Raw genomic sequence first — 26539 nt, 5'->3', positions numbered from 1 at the left:
AGAAAATGCAACCTAATCTAAGGCGGTGAGATCAAACAGAGGAGCGTCGGCGCGCGCGCGCGCGGACATCCGCTTCTTTCACGCGATCCTATTAAAACTGCGGGGGAACAAAAGCGGCCGTTGATGCAATCACGAGACCCAGACTGGAGGATCGATGCCGCAGGAAGGGCGCCACCTCTGATGAGGACTGAGAGCCACGCGGGGCGGACCAGAAGCTCCCGGGACCGGGTGGAGGTTTAGCGGGACTCCGTTGGGTCAACAAGATGCCAGCAGACGGATCCACCATCAAAAGTCGAATCAGGAATTTGCTGCGATCGCAGTCAATCAAGAACAAAAAGAAGAGCAAAGAAAACCTCAGCAGAAAGGTAAGAAGAAGATAAAACTAATGAAAATACTACAATAAACTACCTGTTAGTACCCAAAAACATTGATTTATCTCCTATTTTATCTGAGCAAACTTGCTTGAGTAAAAAAAATAACCTCACAACTAATAAATACTTAATTCAAGTTCATCATACTAAATTATATTCCACTTTTTTGTGTAAAAAATACCTTTTCAACCCAAAAATATATATATTTTAATTTTTAAAATCGTTTTTTTAAGTACAAATACATGATAAATATTGTCCCATCCTTGAATAACCAAAAGACATAAAAATACTATAACCCTTTATTTATTTTCCTAAGTAAACAAGTTCATGTTAGTATTTCTATAAGCCATTTCCTCATTTAAGTTTTTGACGCTTAATCTGTCACCTTATGTACAAAAAAACAAAGCATTTGGATGCATTTAACTTTTTTCTAATGTAAATTGTAAACGTTACTGTCTATTTAAAGGGTAGCATGGGTACAATTTACCCATAGAAATTGGGTAAATATACTATAGATAAGTAAACATGTATAAGGACATTTTGACCCTTTTGTAATAACACCCCTCCTCTTTTTTGTGGTTCAGATAAAAAGGTCAAAGTAGTGAATTGTATGCAAATAAACCCAACATGTTTAGTTTGTAATTGCTCATTTAACTTTTCATAAACAACTGTTAACATTTGTGTAAACACTCGTTTATTTCCATCTGCTTATATCCCCCCCTTCCTGCTCCTTTCATGACCTCAATCGCCTCCCAACCCCGGCTGCTACCTGTGCAGGTAACTTTGGAGAAGGTGCTGGGCGTCACCGCCTCAGGAAACAGCGGTCTGGCCTGTGACCCGAAATCTGGACTCATCGCCTATCCTGCAGGGTAAAAGGCCACCGTCACACCGGCATGTGCCCACTGACGAATCAAACGCACCACTCACTCCACTTTGAAACGGAAAAAATCTTATTTCTGACGTAGAATACACACGGTAAGGGGAAAAGGGGCGGGGTTGCTCCTTCCCAATGGCCCCGCCCCCAGAGGTGAATTTTTTTTTTAACTCCTGCTGCTCTGCAGAAACTATGTCTTAGATTTAGGCTAAAGACGACATATGATTGAAAGACCACCGGGAACGCTTTGAAAATAGATGAAAAGACGTTTGAAGTGGGATTTTTTTTAGGATTTAAATGTGTTTTCATGAAAGAATGTTAATCCTGATGTGGGTCATTACGGAAAAACAGAAAGTTATCACTTCAGCGTCATCTGAAGTTCCTCAGCAGGTCTTTGTTTGAGCGAAAACAGTCCATTTCTTTTTAAAAATGAATTTTATGAAGATGTTTCTATGAGCTGAGCTGCAGTGGATGCATCCGAAGGATCCACAGGTGGGATGGAGTGATCCTCGTGAGGTTTGATCCTGGCTTCCTTCTTGCAGGTGTGTGGTGGTCCTGCTGGACCCCAGGAACAACAGACAGAACCACATCATCAACACCTCCAGGTAAATGGGCCCTAAAAACAGAGGTGTTGTCATGGTTTCCGTCCTGAAATGTTTGTGTTTGTCACAGAAAAGCCATCACCGCTTTGGCCTTTTCTCCTGATGGGAGGTTCCTGGTCACAGGGGAGGTGAGTCCTACCGCTCTTTCTGCTTCTCTCAAGGGTTAGTCCTTCTCTATTAGTCCAAATGTTTGGATGATCTGCATGCAGACCGGCTCCGATCGGTAGAATGGCGTCATGGAGCTCCTGCTCAGGCAGCAGTGGAGGTTCTGCTGCGTCACACATTCTTCTGCGCGACGCGGCCTCGCTCCGTTCTGTTGTGGTTACGTTTGTTTGAAGGCTCCACCTTAATCCTTAAAGCCGATTAAGAGCGTGCTAAGTGGATGGAGTCGCAGCGGTTACCATGGCAGCAGAGCCTGAAGTCCAAAAGACGGCCAGAGCGGCCTGTCGTGCCGCAGCTATGCAAGGGACGCCGGACTTTCAAGAGTCCCGTCAGGAGCACAAACGGCTGAAGAGTTCACCTGGAAACCGGGATGAAGATGGAAAACACAAAAAGAGCGAGAACAGACACGTAAAACATGGATGTAAAAAAGCAGGAAATACAACTTTTTTTCTAAAGTCAAGCTTTACAAACCATCCCCTAGTGGTTGCTGGCTGAACTACAGCTGGAAGCTAAAGATCTGCTGAGGATAAACCTGATTTTCAACTGTATTTGTTGATAAATTAATGACATGAAAAAGATAAGAAAAAAAGTTGACAGCATCATCTCTCAATACATAATGTATGGATCTGTTATTATTTGTATTATTATTATTATTATTATTATTCTGCAGCAGCCGTCCAGAACCTTTGAGCACAAACTCAAAAACTGTCCAAAATTTGCACGCACCTAGAACCTGGTGAACATGAATTTTGGACATGGTGAACAACCCCCCAAAAAATAAAATAAAAATAATAAAAAAATAAAGACATCACAGGGGTAAAAAAAACATAAAATATGAATGGGGTCAAAATCTCTTTGATCTTCTTCTTCTTTCTCTTTCGGCTTTTCCCATCAGGGGTCGCCACAGCGAATCATCCTTTTCCACCTCACTCTATCATGGACATCTTCTACCCTAACACCAGCCAACTTCATGTCCTCTGTTAAGACATCCATGTATCTCCTCTTTGGCCGTCCTCTTGCCCTCCTGCCAGGCAGCTCCATCTCCAACATCCTTCTACCAATATATCCACTATCCCTCCTCTGAACATGTCCAAACCATCTCAGTCTGGCTTCTCTGACTTTGTCGCTAACACAGGCAACATGAGCCGTCCCTCTGATGTACTCGTTCCTTATCCTGTCTAACCTGGTCACTCCTAAGGAGAACCTCAACATCTTCATCTCCGCTACCTCCATCTCAGCCTCTTGTCTCTGTCTCACTGCTACCGTCTCTAACCCATAGAGCAGAGCTGGTCACACCACTGTCTTGTACACCTTTCCTTTGAGTCTTGCTGACACTCTTCTGTCACACAACACTCCTGACACTTTCCTCCACCCGCTCCAACCTGCCTGCACTCGCCTCTTCACCTCTTTTCCACACTCCCCATCACACTGAACTGTTGACCCCAAGTACTTAAACTCCTGCACCTTCTCCACCTCAGCCCCCTGTAACCTAACGCTTCTACCTTGATCCCTCTCGTTCAGACACATGTATTCTGTCTTACTATGACTGACCTTCATGCCTCTTCTTTCCAGAGCAAACCTCCACCTCTCTAGCTGTTCCTCCACCTGCTCTCTACTCTCACTGCAAATTACAATGTCATCCGCAAACATCATTGTCCAGGGAGATTCCTGTCTTACCTCGTCTGTCAGCCTGTCCATCAGCATAGCAAACAAAAAAGGACTCAAAGCTGATCCTTGGTGTAGTCCCACCTCCACCTTGAACTCCTCTGTCTGACCTACAGCACATCTCACCACCGTCATACTTCTCTCATACATGTCCTGAACTACTCTGACATACTTCTCTGCCACTCCAGACGACCTCATACAGTACCACAGCTCCTCCCTCGGCACCCTGTCATACGCCTTCTCTAAATCTACGAACACACAATGCAGCTCCTTCTGACCTTCTCTGTACTTTTCCATCAACATTCTCAAAGCAAAAATGGCATCAGTGGTGCTCTTACGGGGCATGAAACCATACTGCTGCTCACAAATCTCCACCTTCTTCCTAAGCCTGGCTTCCACTACTCTTTCCCACAGCTTCATTGTGTGGCTCATCAACTTTATTCCTCTATAGTTGCTGCAGTTCTGCGTGTCACCCTTGTTCTTAAAGATCGGAACCAGAACGCTTCTCCTCCATTCCTCGGGCATCTTCTCACTCTCTAAAATCCTATTGAACAACCTCGTTAGAAATTCCACTGCTGTCTCTCCTAAGCACTTCCATACCTCCACAGGTAGGTCATCAGGACCAACGGCCTTTCCGCTCTTCATCCTTTTCAGAGCCTTCCTAACCTCCTCCTTTCCAATCTCTGCTACTTCCTGCTCCACAACAACCACATCTTCCTCCCTTCTTTCCCTGTCATTTTCCACGTTCATCAGCTCCTCAAAATACTCCTTCCATCTTTTCTGTACACTCTCTTGGGTTGTTAGCACCTTTCCATCTCTGTCCTTAATCACCCTTACCTGTTGCACGTCCTTCCCATCTCTGTCTCTCTGTCTGGCTAGTCTGTACAAGTCCTTTTCTCCTTCCTTTGTGTCTAACCTGTCATATAGCTCATCGTAAGCTTTCTGTTTGGCCTTTGCCACCTCTCTCTTCACTCTACGCTGCGCTTCCTTGTACTCCTGTCTACCTTCCTCAGTCCTTTCTACATCCCACTTCCTTTTAGCCAACCTCTTCCTCTGGACGCATTCCTGTACTTCCTCATTCCACCACCAAGTCTCTTTACCGTCTTTCCTCTTTCCAGATGACACACCAAGCACCTTCCTACCTGTTTCCCTGATAACCTCTGCTGTAGTTTCCCAGTCATCTGGAAGCTCATCCTGACCACCCAGGACCTGTCTCAACTTCTGCCTAAATTCCTCACAAGTTTCTTCATTCTGTAGCTTCCACCACTTGGTCTTCTTTTCTGTTTTCCCTCTCTTCTTCTTCCTGGCCTCCAGAGTCATCTTACACACCACCATGCGGTGCTGTCTGGCTACACTCTCTCCTACTACCACTTTGCAGTCATTAACCTCTCTCAAATGACCTCGTCTGCATAGGATGTAGTCCACCTGAGTACTCCTACCTCCACTTCTGTATGTCACTCTATGTTCCTCTCTCTTCTGGAAGTAAGTGTTGACTACAGCCATTTCCATCCTCTTCGCAAAGTCCACCACCATCTGTCCCTCCAGATTCCTTTCCTTCACACCAAACCTGCCCATCACCTCCTCCTCACCTCTGTTGCCCTCACCAACATGCCCATTAAAGTCTGCTCCAATAACAACTCTCTCTCCTCTGGGAAAACTCTCTATGACCTCATCCAACTCACTCCAGAATCTCTCCTTCACTTCTAACTCACAGCCAACCTGTGGCGCATACCCACTGACTACATTCACCATCACCCCTTCAATTTCCAACTTTAGGCTCATCATCCTGTCTGAGACTCTTTTCACCTCTAGAACACTGTTTACAAACTCCCCCTTCAGAATCACTCCTACCCCGTTTCTCTTCCTATCAACACCATGATAGAACAGTTTGTATCCTCCTCCAATAGTACGTGCCTTGCTGCCCTTCCACCTTGTCTCCTGCACACACAGTACATCTACCTTCCTTCTCTCCATCATGTCTGCCAGCTCTCTGCCTTTCCCTGTCATTGTGCCAACGTTAAGAGTCCCTATTCTCAAACCTATGTTCCTGCCTTTTCCCTTCTCTCTCTGGCAACGGGCCCTTCTGCCTCCCCTCTTTCTTCGACCAACAGTAGTCAAATTTCCACCGACACCCTGTAGGTTAACAGCATCGGTGGCGGTCGTTGTTAACCCGGGCCTCGACCGATCCGGTATGTCTAAAGTGGTGTGGATGATTCGCATAGTTATTTTGGCAATTTTTACGCCGGATGCCCTTCCTGACGCAACCCTCTCTATTTATCCGGGCTTGGGACCGGCACAGAGGCAACTGGCTTGCAACCCCTGTGGCTAGATTGTCAAAATCTCTTTGATAAGATTAAAAATATTTACTAAATTGAAATTTACTAAAACTGAAATTATTATGGGATGGACACAAGTTGGGTCTACAGTTACACTGAAGTTTCGTTGACCTTTGACCTTGGCAAAAGGTCGCCTTTAGTACGAGCTACAAATATAAGCTCCTGCTGTAGGGAGTTTAAGCTCTAACCTCACTGTTGGAGCATCATTTTTCAAAATATTCAAAACTGCTGTTCCTCCGTTTCCAAGAAAATCCCCAAATTTACTTTTTTCCATTCTTCTAAAAATTACGCAGAATTGTTCGTCACCCCCATGCGACCAAAAAATGAAATGGTTGCTATGGAGATAAAGCGTTAGGAAAAGGGTTTGAACGGTGTTTTTGTGTTTAATGCGATCCATATGCATTACCGTCCAACTACCTACCAACTCTCTGCGTCCTTTCCCTCCTTTGTAATGCGAGGGGGCACAAATAGCTGGCTGACCTTTTGATCCCCAGGAGGTAATAGTGTTTAGACCCAAGACCAAGTTTTCAGTCTGAGGATTGGAGGCATAATCCCGGAGAGCTGGGAGGACAGCAGGTACAGCTGACCCGTGTCTGCTGGGTTCAGTCCCTTTCACCTCAGCTCCAAGCCTCTAAAGATCCCTCCACACGCTGAAGTCAGAACAGTTTAGGTTCTCTTTTTTTGTCCACGTGTGTTCTGGATCAGAGCGGTCACATGCCCGCCGTGAGGCTGTGGGACGTGGCGGAGCGGCGGCACGTGGCAGAGCTCCAGGAGCACAAATACGGCGTCTCCTGCGTGGCGTTTTCTCCCAACAGCAAGTACATCGTCAGCGTGGGAAACCAGCACGACATGATGGTCAACGTCTGGGCCTGGAAGGTGTGTGGACACACAAAAGTGAAGATATCTGTCTGAGCTCTCAGATCTGAGCTCCACACGCGTGTGGTTCTCCTGCAGATGGATGTGGTGGTGGCGGCTAACAAGGTGTCCAGTAAGGTGACGGCCGTCTCCTTCTCTGAGGACAGGTCCTACTTTGTGACTGTTGGGAACAGGCACGTCAAGTTCTGGTATCTGGACCACTGCAGGGCCAGCAAGGTACTGATGGCCGTTTCTTACGGTTCACGGCTGCTGTGTGAGAACGGAGGTGCGTCTAGAGTCAGATAACTCCTGTGCGTGGTGCAGGTCAGCGCCCCCGTGCCGCTGCTGGGACGCGTCGGGCTGCTGGGAGAGTTGAGGAACAACTTCTTCTGCGACGTGGCCTGCGGCCGAGGCTCCAAATGCGACTCCACCTTCTGCATAACCAGCTCCGGCCTGCTGTGTGAGCTCAACCGGAGCAGGACGCTGGACAAGTGGGTGGACCTCCAGGTGAGGGGCTCGTCCGCAGGTGGAGCCCAGCTGCAGGTGCTTTGGGCTCACGGGCCGTCACGCTTTGTCCTGCAGACCAGCATGGCGCGGTCCATATCGCTGTCTGAAGACGTGCTGTTCTGCGGCTGCGCAGACGGCGCGGTGCGGGTCTTCAGCCCAGACCTGCGGTTTGTGGGGACGCTGCCGCGGCCGCACACCCTCGGCGTGGCCGTTTCCAGGTGTGGGAGAGTTTAGGAGCAGCACATCCACCACAGTTCCTGTCTTAAGTCCAAATCCAACCTGTCCCTCTCTCTCTCTCTGCAGCCACATTCGTCCCGCCAAAGCAGACTCCCATTACCCAGATGTCATCAGCCTCACCTACGACTCCGCCCACCGCTGGCTCAGCTGTCTGTACAACGACCACAGCCTGTATGTGTGGGACGTGAGAGACGTGCACAGGGCGGGGAAGCTAAGCTCCGCCCTCTTCCATGCTGCGTGCGTGTGGGACCTGCAGGTACGAAGGTGGAGGCTCAGCATCACCTCCACCTGTTTGCTGCACCTTCCTTTGTGAAATATTCCAAATGTAGTCGATTGTTTTAAAATGATCAAAGTATTATTTAATCACAGCGTTGTTTGTTCTGTAATTTGATTTTAGTTATTTTTGACCTGATCCTCATTAATTAAAGGCCTAAAGGTGATCAGGACGCTATTACATGCAAAAACTGTAGAAAAATAACTTTCTATTCATAAAAAACTGATTTTAATTTTAAAATCTGATCTTTGCCGCTCAGATGTTTCCAGACGTCGCTGGAGAAACTCTCGCCGGTTCGTCTTCTGGCGCTTTCTTCACCTGCTCAGCTGACGGCACCGTGAGGCTGTGGGGCACAGAGGAGCGGACCCAAACCCACCAGAACCGTCAGAACACCCTCAGCAGAGTGAGTTTGGCCTCACCAAAGAGGCTAAAGGTTTCTGCCTTCCAGTTGTCTCCTGAATCTTCTGCTTTGCAGGATCTTTTGAACATAATTTACATGGATGGAAGCACCAGCGCCTTACTGGACGCCGAATGTCCTGCAAACCCGGACAAAAGTGGGAGTTCTGATCCCCGAACCGGCATCAGAGCCATCGGCGTCAGCCCGGATGGCAGACACCTGGCGACTGGAGATCGCAGCGGGATGCTCAGGTAGTCCATCGGTACTGAAACAGCCGCTGAGGTTCCTCCTTTACAGCGTGAATTCCTCCCTCACAGGATCCATGACCTCAGCAGCATGGAGGAGATCGTGACGGTGGAGGCCCACGATGCCGAGATCCTCTGTCTGGAGTACAGCAAACCAGAAACAGGTCTGGCGTTTTTTGGAGGAGGGGCTTCTTCTCCTTTTCTGAAGCATGGCTCATCGATCTGTCCGCGCTGTCAGGTCTGAATCTGCTGGCTTCGGCGAGCCGGGACCGCCTGATCCACGTCCTCGACGCCGGCAGCGGCTACAGTTTGGTGCAGACGCTCGATCAGCACTCCTCGTCCATAACAGCTGTCCGCTTCGCGGGTGAGACTCCTCCCACGCCCGCCCGCCGGCGTCTCAGCGACAGTTTGATTCCTCAGAGTTTCTAAAGGTTTTCTTCCCATTCTGTAGCCAGTGAGAACAAAGTCAGCATGATCAGCTGCGGCGCCGACAAGAGCATCTACTTCCACACGGCTCACCAGGTAAAATCCAAACCCGCGGCTGCGGCTGCAGCTGCAGCTGCGGGTTTAGAACAGAGGAAAAATAAATAAGGAACGGCCGGTCTTAGATGGTCAGTTCAAGCGTTTTCCGTCCTGCCCACGACTGGATTCAACTGAACTTCACTGTTTGTTTTCCTTAAAAACATGTTAAAAAAAACGTTTCTGCGGTCTTCGTTTCTTCATGAAGTTGAGACAGGTGAAAAGGATTATGGGAGGATTTGGGATCATGTTCATTCGATCTTACATTGATTACACTATTAGGTCAATAATTCAATTTGCTCTGTTTTCTAAAGTACAGTAATAATAATGATGGTTGCTATTAATTTTATTGTCTTACTTTTTTTAAATCACCTTATATTTATTTATTTTTATTTGGTATTTCACTTTATTTATAGATCACTTTCCTGCTCAAAGTGCTTTAGATCATCAAATAAATAATAGTAAAAATAGTAATTACTGATATAATTCATAAAATCCAATGAAAAGGTAAAAACTATTAAAAGGCTAAATTAAATTAAATAAAACCTTTTTCCTAACCTCCACACTGGATGAAGGCCTCACATCCTCAGATATGATCTTTTTATTTGATTTTATATGTAATCGGCTATTTGTTTGTTTCTTTTTTATTATACAGTTTTTTGTTTTCCACTTTTATACATATATTTTTTTACGTTTTGTTACATTTAAAAAAGAAAATCTGCATATTGTAACCATTTGATTTTTCTTATGTGTTTTTTTGTTTCATTATTAATATTTATTAATGTTACATTTTTTAAAACGAAAATGCCACAGAAAAAATGCATCAATACTATTTTTCATGAGTTTTGAAGTCATGAAGATGGTCCATTGATGTCCTAAAGTAAGCATGTCCAAAGTCCGGCCCGTGGCCAAATGCTGCCCCTGATGAAATGTCTACCAGTCCGCTGGCTCTAAAATCAAACCTTTTAAGAACCGAATGCTTGATTTTCACAAAATCATAACGTTTGGACACCCCTGTCCTAAAGCAGCGTTTTAAATTGTTTTGTTTCTTTGCTCCTGGAAAAAAAACTTTTCTTTGGTCCTAAGTGGATAAAAACTCCCCGTGTGACTCGGTTCAGACGCCTGGACTGATGGAAGCGGCGTTTTTCCTCCAGCAGCAGAATCTCAGGAAGCTCTCTGCGTTGCTTCTCTTTCAGACCGACAGAGGAACGGAGTTCAGGCGCTCTCACCACACGGTCAGGAAAACCACGCTCTACGACATGTCTGTCCACGCCACTTGCAAGTACGCCGCCGTTGGCTGTCAGGACCGCTGCATCAGGTGAGGTGCGGGGGGCGTGGCCCCCACGGCTGTCAGAGCCGGCTCTTCGAGCGACTCTCAGGGTCTTTTCCCTCTGCAGGATCTTCAACATCAGCAGCGGCAGACAGAAGAAAGCCTACAAAGGATCCGTGAGTGAAGACGGGATTCTGCTGAAGGTACAGTTTTAAACCCCCAAGCCCCTCCCCCCAGTGACCGATTCCTCCGTGTTCAACAGCTCGCCGTTTCCTGACAGGTGCAGATCGATCCGTCAGGTCAGTATGTGGCCACCAGCTGCTCCGACAAAAACATCAGCATCTTCGATTTCTACAGCGGCGAGCGTGTGGCCTCGGTGTTCGGACACTCGGGTAACAGAAGCTCCGCCCCTCCGTCAGCCAGACTGAGCATGTGCACAGAAGCAGAGGAGGCTCATGTGCAGTAATCTTTGCTTTTCCAGAAATTGTCACAGGACTGAAGTTCACAGCCGACTGCAAGTATTTGATCACCGTATCGGGAGACAGGTGAGTCCAGAAACATCAGGAGCCTTTAAGGAATCGCTGTGAAGATCTGAGGATTTCAAAACTGTAAACTCAGATTCCTAAAAGCATCATCTAGTCCTAAAACTACTTTACTTTGCTCGTATTTCCAGCTGCATCTTCATGTGGCGACTTGCTCCAGAGCTGACCTTCACCATGAAAGAGAGGCTGCGTCAGCTCCAGCAAAGCCCCAACTCGCCGCCGTTCAGGCCGTCCGCCCTCAGGTGAAGGCGCCGCGGGATGATGGCGTTCTCATCGTCAGCTGTTCCTTCCTTAACCCAGCCGGTTCTCCTCTGGTCGCTGTAGGCGGGAGGTGCACAGTGCGCCGTTTCTGGGCAGCTTGTCCTCCCACCGCCGCCAGCTCACGCAGGAAGACGGGGAGGGCGTGGAAGACAGCAGCGACCACGACGGCTCAAGCAGCAGTTCTTCTGACAGCCGCGAAGACGCAGACGCAGACGAAGACGCAGGTACCGTCAGATTACACGTGAAACACAGCTTCAACCTTCATCCCGGGGTCTCATTCTGAACGTTCTTCCAACAGGGTCCTGGGACGACGGGCAGAACTCTGAGGAGGTGAGACTGGGAGGTTCTCATCCTGCAGCTCCCCCCCAGGGCGGGGCCGTCGTTCAGGTGATTCCTGACACACCCAAGCGTCCGCGGAGACGATGGTCTCGTCGCATCGGCTCCCTGGAACTGATGGTGAAGTCCATGCTGGACCTGAGACAGCTGGAGAAGAGAAGCCCAAACTGGCTGGACAAAGACAAACCCGTCCCCTCCAGCCTGCAGGACGCCACGGTGAGCAGAGCTGTCAATCAAAGAGGAAGGAGGAGCTCAGATCTCAGATCACCGTCATTGTGGTGGTTTCTCTGCAGGAGCAGGCGGAGGAGAGGTCCTGGAGGCGCTGGCCCTGGCTGTCCTGCCCCAGAGACGCCGCGGCGCTCCTTCCCGAGGAAAAGCAGCTTTCAGACGGGTAACTGCCCCAACGGGACCGAGGATCTGCTGCTTACGCTTCAACGCTCCTCACCTCTGTGTTTGTGATGTCAGCCAGCACACGGCGAGGGAAAGCCGCCGCGGCTCCGCGGACCGGGAGCTCCTCAGCCAGAGCCAGGACGGCTGCAGCCCTGACAGCGCCTGTTCGCTCGGATACGACAGCGGGGACTCCATCCCGGACCGGGGGCGGAGCCTCCACGAACAACCAGACCCGTGTAGCTGTCAGTTAGAACTTTAAACACTTTTAAAACTTTTCAATTGTTTTTAAACAATTTAGCATAAAAAAACAAAGATTTTTCCTTTTAACTTATGACTGATTTTAGGCTATTTCTGTCTACGTTTTTCCACATTGATAAACATTTTTGGTTAAGTTTCTCTGCTCCTGATCATGTCTTCAGACGGAGAGTCCCGTCACCTCAGCAGCTCTGAGGAAGAAGAGGATGGAGCGGTGACGAGTTTGGACGAAGCTCTGAGGAGCGTCAACGCCGACCGCAGTCAGCAGGACTTCCTGAGGGAGAACTACGAGACGCTGGGAGAAAGCTGCAGCAGTAAGAGCCTCCCCCAAAAGGCGGGACCACGGTCTCACTCTTGATTTCATGACCTCGTTGTCGTCCTGGTTTTACCTGCAGCTGGGCAGAACTGCCTCCAAAGGGTCAGCATCTCTTCTCGCTTCCTGTCCAGAGGGCGCCATGACAGGTACCGCCCTTTTGATTTGATTTATTTTCATTTCATGCGTTAATTGTACACAACCAGTTACGTCACATTTGATTTAATTAAATGTAGTAAGCATTAACTAAAGCATAAATGTTACATGTTAAATGGATCACAAGATAACCCAATTATTTTACTTTGAAAATGATCATCTTCCCCAACACTTTACTTTGAAAATATATTTACTTCCTGTGTCATTAGCGCCTTTGGTTTGTTTCTTTTATAAACTTTAGAGTGATAACTACATAACTTGAAGTTTATCATCTACTAGATTATTAAAGAATAATCTGGAACGTTGCAAATGTTTGTACTCGAGTTTTGGAAACAGGTATCCGAGTATTCTGATACTAATGTCTAATAATAATAAAATATTATAAAATAAATTATTTTCTGCTCTGAACATGTGATTAATAAATATTCAGTCAAAGATAATCACTACGAATGGAAAGGGGACTCATTGAAATGTGAAGGTGAACATGGCGCTTTGCTTTAAGCCCCTCCTCCTCACACATCCCGCCCACTGTGGTTGGTGAAAAACACTTTTTCACTCATGCTTTGTAAAGAGTAAGCAGGCAGATGAACAGGTAAGTGACCAGGTGATGCACAAAAACAAAATCGTGTCGACAGGGAGCGGGACGGCCTGGCTAAAGTCAGAACCGGCAGGAAGTCCTCTGGATCCCACCTCTGGAGAAGGTCCAGTCCTGCGTGTGAAGAGCTGCTGACCTCTGACCCCACTTTCCAGAAGTCCCATTCTGCTCAGGACTTGGCGTCAAACCGTAGGTGTCACCATCTTCATCTTTTCTTCATCAAAACCCTGTGGTGGCTAAGCGTCAGCTTCCTCTGCAGCTCTGGGCTCCCCTGCGCCCCCTGGTGGCCACAGGGAGTCCCGCATGAGACCTCAGCAGCTGTCGCTGTCTGAAGACAACCTGAAGCCCTCCTTCCCTGTTTCCTCCCCCTCTTCTGGGTCTTCTGGCTCGCCACGGTCCCCGCGGCCCTGGGAGAGCCCCAAATCCAGGATCCAGCACTCCTACATGAACCCCACCGTCAGCTCTCTGGCCAAAAGCAGCAGGTCGCTGTCTCTGGACGATGACCTTCGGTCTGACTCGCCGCCGCGCTCCCCGTGCACCTGTGAGAGCACAAGGAGGTTCTCCGGTGGCGATGTGGAGACGGCGCCGCCACTGTTCTCCTCTTCTCCTCGGACCGCCCTCCCTCCCTCAGTTTCATCGATGCCGTCTCTCCTGCTGAGTCCTCCGTCAAGCAGCCCCCCTCAGAGTCGACCCGCAGCCTCACCTGTCCGTCCCAACGCTCCGCCTTCTCGCATCCCGCTTCTGAGGCAGCCGCTCAGCCCCGGACGCCTCCACAAGATGAGGCCGAGCTCCAGCTGGTGCGGCGGAGCTTCCAGCCCTGCGGCAGATGCGGGCTACTGGGTTCCGCCCTCACCTGAAAAACTCAAAGGTAAGACGGCGCCCCCTGCAGTCCGCCCTGACAGGAACTTCTCAGCAACTAACAGTGTGTGGTTTTTGGTGTTGCCTTTCCAGTGTGTTTCAGACACGGTTTGGATCCCGGTTCTCCAAGTTCTCTGCCTGTAAGGCAGAAACGGAGGTCCCTGTCCGCGAGGTGGGGGCTCACATCACCTGTAATCACTCACCTGAACAGAAAGCTGTAGTGTTAGGAGCTCAGGAAGCTCCACATCAGGATTTCCTGCTGAAACTGTCCACTTTTTTTCTGCAGCTGGAGGGAGGGAGACGAAAAACAGCGCCCTCTGGTGGCTGATGACAACCACAGCAGAAGCCCCGAAACAGGTCAGTTCCCTCAGAGCGCGACCTTTGCGACCTTCTGTTTCTCCCCTCCTTTAGGGCTGTGGGTCCTTACATTTATTATAATATGTCTGAATAGCTGCTATTTGTTTGTCTAAGCTAAAACAATATGTATTTATTCACCGTCATTTATACCTTTATTTAGATCAGAATCAACAAAACACATAAAAAGCACAAAGATTGAGAAATAAATGTCACTCTGTTGTTTTTCTGTTAACTTCCTGAAAATGTGCTCCAGTTTTTCCATCCTCTAAAGTTCCAGTAGATCCAGGACAGGAAGTCGCGTTCCTGTTCGGTTTTTCATTCATTTACGAGATTTTCAGAATATTCTCAAACTCATATTCATTGTATTTTTATTCAAATTATGTACTATATGTTAAAAATAATTATTGTCTGTACTTTTTTCACTAAACTGAACGTCTCTTTTTTTTCATTTACTTTGAAAATGAAAACCTTCATTGACGCTTTATTTTGAAGTTTTTTTTGACTTCCTGTGACAGTAGCACATTCATTTAGTTTATGTACTTAAAAATCTTACATTATTTTGCATTTCAGAGTGATAATTACATTGCCTGATCTACTTGATTCCAGATATCCGAGTATTCGGATACGTGTTGCAGCTCTAATCACAAATCCCACCAATTCTTTGTCTTTTTTTCTTATTTTTTGTTTATTTCAAAGTGTTATGTCTACCAGTAATAACATCTTTGTGTGTTTTTGTGTGTCGCTGCCACACTTTGGACGTAAATCCTTGCATAGGAGGGTTTGACCTCACTTCTGTAAAGTGAGTTCTGCTTTGTTCCTGTTTGAAGGTGAAAGCTGGGAAAGGCCCCGCCCCCTTCCGGGGTCATTGTCCAGCAGACGTTTGAGCTAAACGCGTTCCTTCCATCTCTCTGCAGGTTTTACGGTCTCCGTGGAAACCTGCAGGCGAGCTGCCGCAGATCTCCAAAGCAGTCTGCAGAAAACCGTGGCGCTTCTCACAACGGTCAGTTCATGTTTGTTCAATTTATCTTGAAAGTCAAAATTAAAAAACAATATCAACTTTTGGAAGCATCCAAACTCTTCCGCTCACCTCCTAACCCCTCAAGCATCATCGGGAGGCTACTTTGCTGGAATTAACGGATCGTTGATCTTGAATTGCGTTTGCGTGGCGAGCTCGTCGATGTGGCGAACCCCTGTTCTCTCACAAACTTTTTTTACGGGAATATTGATTACATGAATTGATTACATGAATCCTCGGCTCAAGCTGAACGAAACAATATGAATGTACATTATGAAGATATACAGATTGTGGGCGTGGTTAACAAAAAACCTCTGTCGTCAAGGAAATTCAAAAATGTACTGTCATCAATTCTTCTAAAAAATACATAGACCTGTTTGTCACCCCCGGACGATAAAAAAGTCAAATGGTTGCTATGGAGACAAACCCAACAGCAACCCGCCATTTTGAAAAAAAAGTGTATTTTTTGTCGCATGTTTGTTAATAATGATAATTTTTTTTAAAGAAGTTTTCACTGCAGGGGAAAAAGAAGGTTTTATCTGTTTCATGTGAGAATATAAATGGACCCTGTGAGTGAACCGACACTTTCCTTTTCAAACCTGCTTCACACAGGAAGTCAAAGCGCTGCTTAAAAATGCTTTGAACAGCAAGCAAACTTCTGATGACTTCTGTTCAAACCTTGACTCACAGATGGTTGCAGAGCATCTGACGCTAACTTTCACCCCCCCCCCTCTAATTTGATCTTATGATTGGTCCTTCCCGCTGTGACCTAATCACGGGAGAAACCATCTGTGTGTCCGTCCACAGTTACCGCGGAGAAACCAGCATCCCAGTGAAGAGCAGCAGGAGATGAGAGCCGTCCTGACCGAAGCTCTGCTCGCCGTGAAAGCCCAGCTGGAAATAACCCCCCCCATATGAGGGAGCCGAGGGGGGCAAAGGTGAAGGAGAGCGGGCGTCCAACCGCTCCGCCTTCTCAGGAACTTCATTAAACACAAAAGATGTGACTTTTAGTTTTATGCACTTTAACCTTTGACAGAGTCGCCTTTTTTAAATCTTTCTCCTCCATTAACGGACAAACACACAGTTGTGACCTTAATAAAGTTTAATTTCAGTAAAAAGTTGGAAATATTTTACAGCAGGAAATGATGTCAGAACAGATCTGTGCTCTGATGATGTCAGCCTTCAAAATAATGTCACTTCCTGTAAAATGGGATGAAAAACAGTGAAATTAATATTCATTAATGTCATTTATTTGTTGTTGTTTTTTTAGAATACCTCCTTTTTTTAAACATTTTGTAGATTTTTAAACTTTTCTAAAAGTTTTTTTCTGTGTTTTGAAACTGCTTCCCCGTTCTGCTGCATAATAAACTAAATGAAACGAACATCCATGATCAGAAAAGTTAATTCACGCTAAAACACATCTGTTAGCGGCGGTTTAATCCAAGCATCTCCAGAAGCTAAAATGTTGCAGAGGAAGCGTTCTTTCCGGCGCCGTCTCCCTAAGGAAGCGTTTCCACGTTGATGTAGGTCAGGACCACGTCGTGCAGGATGTTGATGCGGTCGATCTGGTTGAGTTCTCGGATGCGATGGCGGAACTCGAACATGGGGATGTTGTTCACGGCGACCCTGAAGGCCTCGGCGGTGCAGAGGACCTTCATCTGCAGAGACAAAGCGCCCGTCAGAGAGATTTATGTGACCACAGAACTCCACATGGACACGTGAACTCCTCAGACCGGGTCGGAGAGCTTCAGTGACCCGCATTCAGAGGTAGTTTGTAAAGTTAGGACTCCTCTGGGGAGTCAGGTGGATGAGTTCAGGTTCGACTGAAGTTTGTTTTTGGAAGTATAGTGGTATGGGCCCCTCGTTGAGGTTTGACACGCCCCTTTTCCTCCCCAAACAGCGCTCTGATCTCCATCTGATCTGAACTGAAGCAGATGGTGATTCAGACGTCCCCAGAATGGCTAATTTTTCAGATTTGATGGACATTTACAACAGCAAACATTTGGGGTTTGGGTAGGTCGGCATTGATCTGCGCTCCTCGCTCCTCACCTCAAACGTGCTCCCAGCGGCGAAAGGGAAAGGCCCCTTCAGGTCTCTCTCCTCCTGGCCCCAGCGCTCCCCCAGTTTATGGTTACGGACCACCACCTGTTTCCCGCCCTCATTGAAGCGGGGATTGATGTGAAAGGCAATGTCATTGCCTCTCAGGAAGTTCACAGTGAACCTGAGAGAGGTCAAGCTGTCAATCTGCTCCACGCCGCGGCGTGTTTCGCATGAACGTGCGGGCTTACATTTTGGCGTTGGGCTTGACGTAGCCCAGGATGGTCATCATCATTTTGTCGTACATGCCTCTGCCCAGGTTCAGGTTGTACGGGACATTCTAGAAAAGAGCAGCGGGTTAGAAACCCCAGAGGGAAGAAAATGGGGGCGGGGCTGCCAAGGCGGGACTCACCAAAGGACCAGACGTGGGGGGCAGCCAGTGCTGAGGCATGAGAGCGGGGGTTTGTCCGGGCCAGCCTGACTGTCCCGGGTTGTAGGGCCATCCGGGGTGAGCGGTCCAGCCGGCCAGGCTGGGGTGAATGCTGGGGGCTGGAGGGGGCGGGGCCGGTTGGTACTGGACGCCGGGCCAGCAGGGCTGACAGGACGGCTGCATGGTCGGGGCTTGAGTCGCTGCAGGTGTGGGGGACAGGACCACAGAGGGGGAGGGTGCCATGGCCTGAGCCGGGGCTGAAGTTGGAACTGAAGGGGTGACAGAAGTGGGAGGGGCCTGTGTCGCCGGCCAACAGGGCGCGTTCAGCTGGCCGTTCCAGCAGGGCGTCGCCTGGGCGGGCTGCGCCGGCCACGCCGGAAAGCCGGATCCAGACGGGGGCAGGCAGGGCCAAGGGCTGCTTCCCTGGGTGCACGCGGAGGGGGGGCAGCCGCCACACTGAGCGTCTGCGTTCTGACGAGGGGCGGGGGGACAGAAAACACCGCTTCAGAGTGGCCGACTGAAGCTCAAACATTTGATGATCGAATGTGAAGAAAAGTTCAGGTTTACCAGAGTGGAGACCTGAGGACTGGAGGAGGCGTCCATGATGCCCGCAGGGAGGAGTACGCTTAAACAAACCCCGCCTTCTTTAGTAGAAACCACAAGAACAACAAAACTCAAAACCTGCAAAAAGAGTTCAGAGACTGAAGCTTCAACTTATGATACGAAAAACACCTGACACCAGAACCACAAAGAAATGCAGAACCAAAGACCCAAGAAAAGACAACCATAAGCAACTAAAACAACAAAAAAACTAGAACAACAAAACTAGAATCACAAAAAAACTAGAATCAGAAAAAACTAGAATCACAAAAAAACTAGAATCACAAAAAAACTAGAATCACAAAAAAAACTAGAACCACAAAACTAGAATCAGAAAAAAACTAGAATCAGAAAAACTACAATCATAAAAAACAAGACCCAAAAAAACTAGAATCACAAAAAACTAGAATCACAAAAAAACTACAATCACAAAAAAACTACAATCACAAAAAAACTACAATCACAAAAAAGAAGACCCAAAAAAACTAGAATCACAAAAAACTAGAATCACAAAAAACTAGAATCACATAAAACTAGAACAACAAAAAAACTAATACCAAAAAAACTAGAACCGCAAAAACTAAAATAAAAAAAAACTAGAACAACAAAAGACTAAAACCATAAAAAAACTAGAATCACAAAAAAAAACAAGACCCAAAAAAACTAGAATCACAAAAAACTAGAACCACAAAACACACTAAAAAACTAAAACCATAAGATGTTAAAACTACAAAAAATCCCAAACAGTTCAAAAAAACATGAGAACTATAGAAGCTTAGAACCCTCCCACCCTAAAAACTAGAGCCCCCCCGCCCCCCTTCAAAAAATGTAACCACATAAAAACCACAAAAAACAACAAAAGTTTATATTTGGAAATGTAACCAATGTAGTGGCCTGGTGGTAGAGTGTCTGCCCAGAGACTGGAATTCTGAAGGTTCAAATCCTCAGTTTGGCTCCCTGCTTGACAGTCAGGATTTAAGGGGTTGGATTGGGGGGGGGGGTTAAGCCGGCTGTGCTGCAGCTCACATCCCCGGGGTAACTGTTACAGTTTCATAAATCACTTTATAAAAACATCAGTTTTATGGTTATTTCATTGCAGTTTCTTTGTGTTTTAATATTTTATCTTTAAAGGAAAAGTATTTCTGTCTGGATAAATAAAAAAACGACGAATGCAAACAGGGTCAAATGTGGAAACTGAATTTCACACACCCAGGGTGAGACAACTAGTGAGACTTCAACTTTTTTTTACTCGTTTTACAAAATATTTACAATAAATGGGATTCTTACAGATGAAACTTGTTCAGATGATGTTTCCAGTCAAGAAATGTGTCTTCTAGTCTGTGATCTTATATAATATTATATATATATTACTTATATAATATTTTAGATGATACATTCACTCATATTAAAGAAAAAGGAAATAATCTTGACTGTCGCCAATAAAAAACCTTTAAAAAGGCAAATCAATCAGTGCGGTAAAAAATGATTCACATCGATTATAAAACGTTGTCATAGTAACTGAGATGGAAAACTTTGTTAGTTTACATCTTTTCCTTCAAACTATCCAAATATGTTACTTAAAGAAAAGAAATCAACTCTTTAATCATTCTGTGTAGATAAAGTATAATAATATTTAAAGAAAATGTACATTTTAAACGGCAGAAACAGTGAATTCTATCCACACTTTGGACAATCTGTAAAAGAAAAAGTGTGAATCTCATTTCATCACATTTTCTAGAATCCAAACTGAGATCAAAATCTCACCTTCCCTCGCCGTCTCGTCTCTGGAGGTTCCAGCTCAGAGCGTCTGATGCCGCCCGGCGGGCGACGGCGGCTTTTTATGGCCCTCACAGCGGTGAGCCCCTCCCACCCCCCCCGTCAGAAAAAACTCCACTTCAGGGCTGAGAAGCCGTTAGCCGTTAAGCTAAAGCGTTTTTGTTTTACGCTTCATTTATTTTAAAATGGATCCTTTTTAGAGAAAAATAATGAGAAAGAGACGTTTTTTTGGGGGGGGGAAACAGCGGATGGAGACAGATGTCCATCAGCTGACTGTCACTTTATTTACCTGGACGTCTGCACAATGTTCTCATTGAGCGGTCATGGGACGCCCGGGCTGCCTCTCACTCACACTAACACGATTAGTGACAATAGACGGGTCAGTCTATGCATTCCCAAACAATGCAGGACCTCATGCTCCCAGTGTCTCAGGATTTCTCCTCTAGTTTGATTTTTTTTTCTGCAGAAAATCAAACTGCATGAATTTCCCACCCGGATGAATCTCCAGGACTGTTGTTGTCGCCACGTTATTAGATCAACCCTCATCTAAGCCTGGAAAAATGTCCGAATCTGCAGAAGAATCTCCGAGAATTCAACAGCTGACAGGAACCGGCAATGAGTCCCCAATTCTGTGTGGTGAAGGTCATTCAGAAGGATCTTCTGAGGAACGAACGCCCCAGAGTTCCCTCTGCACCTCTTTGTTCTTCTCCCTCCTCATCGTCAGCTGATCGCCTCTCTTTCTCTCTGTCCTCCTCATCATCATCATCATCATCATCTGAACCGCTCTCCTCTGTTCTTCGCTGTTGTGACTGACTTGTCGTGTACGCCGGCACTCATTTTCCCAGAAGGCCACAGTGACCGGATGATGAACAGCGATGACCTCTGATGTCAGATCACCAACCTCATGTCTGTCTCCTTCACCTCTCTATGGACGCATGTCTGTAGCATCATTCAAAATAAAAGTCAATACCACAAATGCTTTTTCATTTTCAAAATAAAGCTGCGTTTGTTGACTCTGAATGAAAATGAAAAATCAATCCGCCAAACCGCTTTTTCTGTCGCTCGTTCTGTCACTTACTGAGAAGCATTTCGAAGGATTGATTTTACATTTTGTTTTTGAGTCAGTTGATGCATTCAACATTGTGAAAATGAAAAAAACATTTCTGTCCATCCATTTTAATTGTCAAACTATATATTTCTATGAATTTTGCTACAGATTTACTAGAGAACATTTTGAAAAATAAAAGGTCAAATACAATTTTCTTTATCATTAAGTGACAGAATTAGCAGTGTTGAAGAAGACAAAGAAATAGCTGTTGGGCGGATTGCTTTTTCATTTTAATTTTGAGTTGGAGAAAAACACTTTCATTTTGAAAATGACATTTTCTGGTTTTGACTTTTATTTTTAGTTATGCTACAGAAATGCTTCCATACATCTCACCGGTGTTCTGCTCCACTAAATCAAATGGCCAAGCAAGAATTACTAAATGATTTAAATAAATTTAACATCTTGCTAATGCACTTTTTTTAATCAGGAATACCATTTTGGTGCCCTCTTTAGCCTGGCGCCCCCCTATGCGACGCATATACCATAATTTGCGCCCCTGTCAGGGAGACCGGACACCTTCAGCAGAAGAAAGTCCACAATCTGAGATTCGGATTTCACGTCATGGTGTGTTCGTCACACACAACTTTTTATTTTTATTTACCATTTATACATGAATTTATGTTTCGACTTGGTTCTATGGAAAATGTTTTGTTCTTTAGTTCAGAAGATCCGTGATCTGCCACACCATGGACCTCATGGAGATCTAAAACCTCACAAAAGTCTGTCTGAATCCTTTTCTTTGAGTCACAAAAATCCTTATTTTTTCCACGCACACACACACACATAAATATAGATAAATTGTTGTTTTTCACATAAAAAAACAAAAGTTGACATTTTTTACATATATATTAGAAAAAGTCCAAAATAAATGAATTTTTTAAATTAGAATTAAGGTTTTATCTAAAAAAAACAGGAACTTTAAGTTACAACAGAAAGGTTCTTCAAAGTTTTTACTGTTTATTATATAAACAGAGCAAATGTGTGTTTTGAGTAAAAAGGAATTATCCTTTTTTTTAAAGCTACTTGACATATTTTAAGCATTAGAAATATTGATTATATGTTTAGTAATTTAAAATCAATGTTAAAGTTCAAATTTCAGAAAGAACATTATAAAAACATTAGTTTTATGGTAATTTCTTTGCAGTTTCTTTGTGATCTTTAAAGGAAAAGTAGATATTGCTAGGATAAAAAAAGCTAATACAAACAAATCATTTTTATTCTTAGCGGTTTTCTTTTTTAAATCTTTATTTTTAGCAGTAGGAACTTCCTTTGTTGGGGGGTATTCCAGGAAGCATGTTTAAACTAGCCTGACTTTAACCCTGAACTCTGGCTGAAATCCGCCTGAACTCGCTTACTCTGGGTATGTCGGTTCCAAAACACCGGATATGAGTTAGCGTAATTACGCTCCACTTGGTAACCCTGGGTTAACGCACGTGCACAGCAGGTACATAAAGACATTCTCAATGGATCGCCGATTTCTGGAGTCACCATGGAAACGCGTGGAGAAAAAAAGAGAGAGCTATACTTCAGTGAGACGGAGTCTGAGATTAATGAGGGCGTATGAAGATTATACGTCCATCAAAAAAGTAACACGGCCGCATCATCAGCAAAAGAAAGAGTTTCTGCTTGTAGTAGAAGAACAGACAAAGTAAACGCACGAGTTTCTGATCTTAATTCCAATTACATTATAAAACTTATAAAACTTAAATGAATTGATTCAATTGGTATCAAGTAACTGAGGTTAATTTATTCAATCTAATTTCTTACGTCTATAAAACTTAATAGTTGTTTATACAACTCAAATGTTCATATTTATCTAACTAAATGTCATATTACTCCAATTCAATTAAATGTTTTTCCATCTTCATTTATTGTACTTGGGGTGGCCGTATGGCAGTCGACCCATGATCGTAAGATTGCAGGTTCAATTCCCGCGTTGCACGCCCATGTGTCAAAGTGTCCTTGGGCAAGACACTGAACCCCACCTTGCCTCTGGTGGGAAGTTGGCACCAGTGTTTGGCAGCGGAGCCGCCATCTATGTGTGTGTGTATGACTGTCAAGCACTTTGGGCCTTCAAAAGAGGGTAGAAAGCACTATATAAGTATTGACCTCTTGAAATCTCATATGTCTAAGTTAGAGCCTGCAGATATTCTCATTTTTATAAAATTAACATAAATGATACAGTGTGGTTGTATATGTACCAAGATATCACATTTCACAATTCTGACTGTAACTTCAGTTCTTATACCATGTGCAACAATATGGTTCGATATAAACTCATCCTCCTCTTCCTCCTTCTCACTCATGGTGCAGAAAGAATTAAACATAACTGGGTAAAATAACTCGGCAAAACATAGTAAAACAGCTGAACAACTAAACACATTTAGACAAAAACCCACACTTAAACCCAAATCCGTCCAGACAGGCAAAGGTAATGGTATCCCACAATTCCTTGCGGCGCCGATCTAACAGCAGCACCAAAGTTACACCTACTTAATTGAATAGATTTGAACGAAAGTAAAATAACTGTCTGAAAACTACGTGTTATTTTTAAGCTGACTGAACTAAAAAAATGATTTATCTTAACTGAAGCAAATAATTAAGTTAGATCAAAGTAAAAAGTTTCTCTTTCCAACATCCAAATGTGGTCTTATCACCCTCTCACGGTGGAAAAAGTATTATCTGAGCTTCTTCATCCACTAATCTTCAAATGGACACGCCATGCTGCTTCACCTCTCTGAAAACAAAATAACCTTCAACTAAACCTGCTCCAGACAAGGTTATTTTCAGAGCATGAGTTGCCATGGCAACTTGACCTACCCTGAAACATACCTCCATTTCTGGAACAGAAAGCTGAGGTTATCAACTGCCTTAGCCTCAAACTTACCGTGGGAGCTAGCATAACCTGCTTCCTGGAAAACCCCCCAGGTGGATTACTAAAATGCAAACAATAAACAACGAAATTAAAAACTTAAAAAAATTACCTAAAACAAATGACAGAGGTCGTCTGGCTCCAACATGGCGGCGTCCATATCCACATTGCAAATAAATGGCAACAGAAGTTACTTCATTTTTTATTGGAGCCAGAAGTAAGTTATTAATTATTATTATTATTAGAAAGACAGGTTTGCAGCGCCTTCCGTCCGTGAAACCATGGTTCGAATCCGGGCTGCTCCCTATTCCCTTCTCTGCTTCTGTGCCGGTCCCAAGCCCGGATAAATTAAGGGGGTTGCGTCAGGAAGGGCATCCGGCGCAAAACATTGCCAAGTTAACCATGCGACTCATCGTCAAATGAGAGGTTGTTTCGCTGTGGCGACCCCTGATGGGAAAAGCCGAACGTGAAAGAAGATTATTATTAGAAAGACAAATTCCTGAGAATAAAAGGAGTTTATTGTGTCAAATCCCTATAAACAACTGATAGTTTTGTAGTTTTAGGAAAATTGTTTAAAAAATCCTAAAAAAATACTTTACTGTAAATTTAATTTGATGTTTTTGGCACCAAAAGAGCTAAGACATTAAATGTTTTAAAAATTGAAGTGGCAGATTACAGAGACTAAAATATAGAAATTTTATAATAAAATATAAACGAACCGACAGGTTTCAGGATGGAGATTTTTGTTCTTGTTTTTCCCCAAATGTCTGTGTAAAGTGAATGGATGCATAAATTGAAATATATATAAAAAACATTTTTTCTGCTCTTTAGTTGGCATAAATCTGGATTTCTCTTTGAAGAACTTTTCCGGAGGAACCGGATCAGCTGGGAATGTTTCATGGAGCTCAATGGAGATTCAAACTGTCCGTCACCTTCAGCCCTGCTTATGCAACCCTCACCTTAATCAGCTTAAAATGACACGACGGCGTTCTGAAGGCCCCTTTCATGAGGGGGATCTCTGAAAAACATCTCAAAAAAACTGTTGGATTTCAGCCGGAGTCACAGGCTTCTCTGTTTACCACGTGCTCAGGTTGAAGTAATGATATCACCTGCATGAGAGCGCCTTCTGTTACTCCAGCCAATCAGGGAGCAGCGGGGGAAAAAGTAGGGAACAGTGGAGTGTGCTGCTGTTAGGCAGAAGAGCTCCTTCTGGCAGGAGCAGGGCTCCTCCGAGGTGGAGATGGGAGGCTTTAGCCTCCGATAAGCTCTGGGCTTCCTTCCAGCGCCTCTAAGCTGCGGCCCTCTTTCATCCTTAAACAGTTTCTGTCTCTCCAACAGCTGCTGAGAGAGTTTGGCGTGCAAACACGCGGCTTTGTGACATCATCCCGCCGTGAGAATAAGAGTTTTTCTTCCACCGCGCAGAAGTTTGAAGGAGCCTGCAAAGAACAGAAGACGTCAAAATTCAGAGGAGCTGCAGGGAAGGAGGCTGTTTGCAAACACAGCATCGCTCCAGTTGCCGTGGCAACGGTAGCACAACTGAGTTGAAGGTGGTTAACGCGCATATCAGAGTTGCAAAAACACGTATGAGACCCTGCGGGGTTTGTGTAGGGTCAAATCAGAAACAGCTTAAAGTGAATGAAAAAACAGATTGTACATTTGTGAAATATATGAAGACAGCTTTAAACTTGGAAATACCAATTCTAAACAAAAACTTGAAAATGAGAACTACAAATTTGAAAAAACGTATTTTTTAAACTTGATAGAGACATTAACAATAAATAAAATGTAGAAAATGAGAAAAAACTTTAAAATAAATATTTTTTTAACTTCTATAATTTAAAAAAATCTATAAAAAAATGATACAAACAATTATGTTTTTAAAAAACGATTTAAACTAAATGTAAATAAAAAATATTTAAATTTTTTTATTTTAAACTAAGAAATATTAAGAATTTAGAAAAAAAAATAAAAAAAAATACTGAAAATTTGAAAGTTGGATTTTTTTTAAATGAAAAAACAAGAATATGAAAATATATATTTTAAATTTAAAATAAATTTTGTCAACTTTTTCCTAATACATTAATGTCAAATTTACTTGATTTCTGTATTTAATTTTGTAAAATGTATTTTTCAATATTAGATTTCATATTCTGATATGAGAAAGTGTTTTTTTTCTTGAAATTATCAGTATGTATTACTTTCCCTTCTCTTTAAGTTGATTCTCATTTGATCCCATAATTGAACCTGATTCTTCCTCCTGCAACAACTTCCCTCACACGGGCTGCAGTTCCACCGGCCACCACCAGATGGGGGTGCCCCGCTCT

The 26539-nt window shown here is 44.7% G+C and overlaps 2 protein-coding genes across 7 annotated transcripts; one reads left to right on the top strand and one right to left on the bottom strand.

Annotated features, from left to right (window-relative positions):
- The first annotated feature begins 38 nt into the window (after nucleotides 1-38).
- LOC101172211 (mitogen-activated protein kinase-binding protein 1-like) lies at nucleotides 39-16774 on the top strand. 3 transcript variants are annotated; one of them, XM_004083381.5, is made up of 31 exons: nucleotides 39-365; nucleotides 1149-1240; nucleotides 1788-1850; nucleotides 1918-1975; nucleotides 6716-6886; nucleotides 6965-7102; nucleotides 7190-7372; nucleotides 7448-7590; nucleotides 7676-7865; nucleotides 8143-8286; nucleotides 8359-8531; nucleotides 8598-8689; nucleotides 8764-8889; nucleotides 8977-9047; nucleotides 10241-10362; nucleotides 10442-10517; nucleotides 10595-10706; nucleotides 10796-10859; nucleotides 10988-11098; nucleotides 11181-11341; nucleotides 11416-11669; nucleotides 11747-11844; nucleotides 11919-12085; nucleotides 12263-12412; nucleotides 12494-12560; nucleotides 13203-13351; nucleotides 13422-14030; nucleotides 14114-14192; nucleotides 14307-14377; nucleotides 15292-15377; nucleotides 16200-16774. In XM_004083381.5, exons 1-31 carry the CDS (start codon nucleotides 264-266, stop codon nucleotides 16308-16310), a joined length of 4233 nt encoding a protein of 1410 aa, XP_004083429.1. In that variant the 5' UTR covers nucleotides 39-263; the 3' UTR covers nucleotides 16311-16774. The 3 variants fall into 3 exon arrangements, with proteins under 3 accessions (XP_004083429.1, XP_020570340.1, XP_078799332.1); XM_020714681.3 differs by having other exon boundaries at nucleotides 74-365; nucleotides 11753-11844; XM_078943206.1 differs by having other exon boundaries at nucleotides 74-365; nucleotides 11919-12079.
- Nucleotides 16477-25352, bottom strand: LOC101159552 (galectin-4). Of its 4 annotated transcripts, none has more exons than XM_078943225.1 (6): nucleotides 25175-25352; nucleotides 18427-18540; nucleotides 17842-18330; nucleotides 17681-17769; nucleotides 17442-17613; nucleotides 16477-17050 (listed from the first exon to the last, which is right to left on the bottom strand). In XM_078943225.1, the coding sequence occupies exons 1-6, from the start codon at nucleotides 25220-25222 to the stop codon at nucleotides 16892-16894; spliced, it is 1071 nt and encodes a 356-aa protein (XP_078799351.1). In that variant the 5' UTR covers nucleotides 25223-25352; the 3' UTR covers nucleotides 16477-16891. The 4 variants fall into 4 exon arrangements, with proteins under 4 accessions (XP_078799351.1, XP_078799352.1, XP_078799353.1 ...); XM_078943226.1 differs by lacking the exon at nucleotides 25175-25352 and adding an exon at nucleotides 24231-24260; XM_078943227.1 differs by lacking the exon at nucleotides 25175-25352 and adding an exon at nucleotides 20224-20336 and having other exon boundaries at nucleotides 18427-18503.
- Between the last annotated feature and the right edge of the window lie 1187 nt (nucleotides 25353-26539).

This window comes from Oryzias latipes, chromosome 24 (assembly GCF_053564925.1).
Source record: "Oryzias latipes strain Hd-rR chromosome 24, Olatipes_Hd-rR_3.1".
NCBI lineage: Eukaryota > Metazoa > Chordata > Actinopteri > Beloniformes > Adrianichthyidae > Oryzias > Oryzias latipes.
This window is presented reverse-complemented; position numbering and strand designations above follow the sequence as displayed.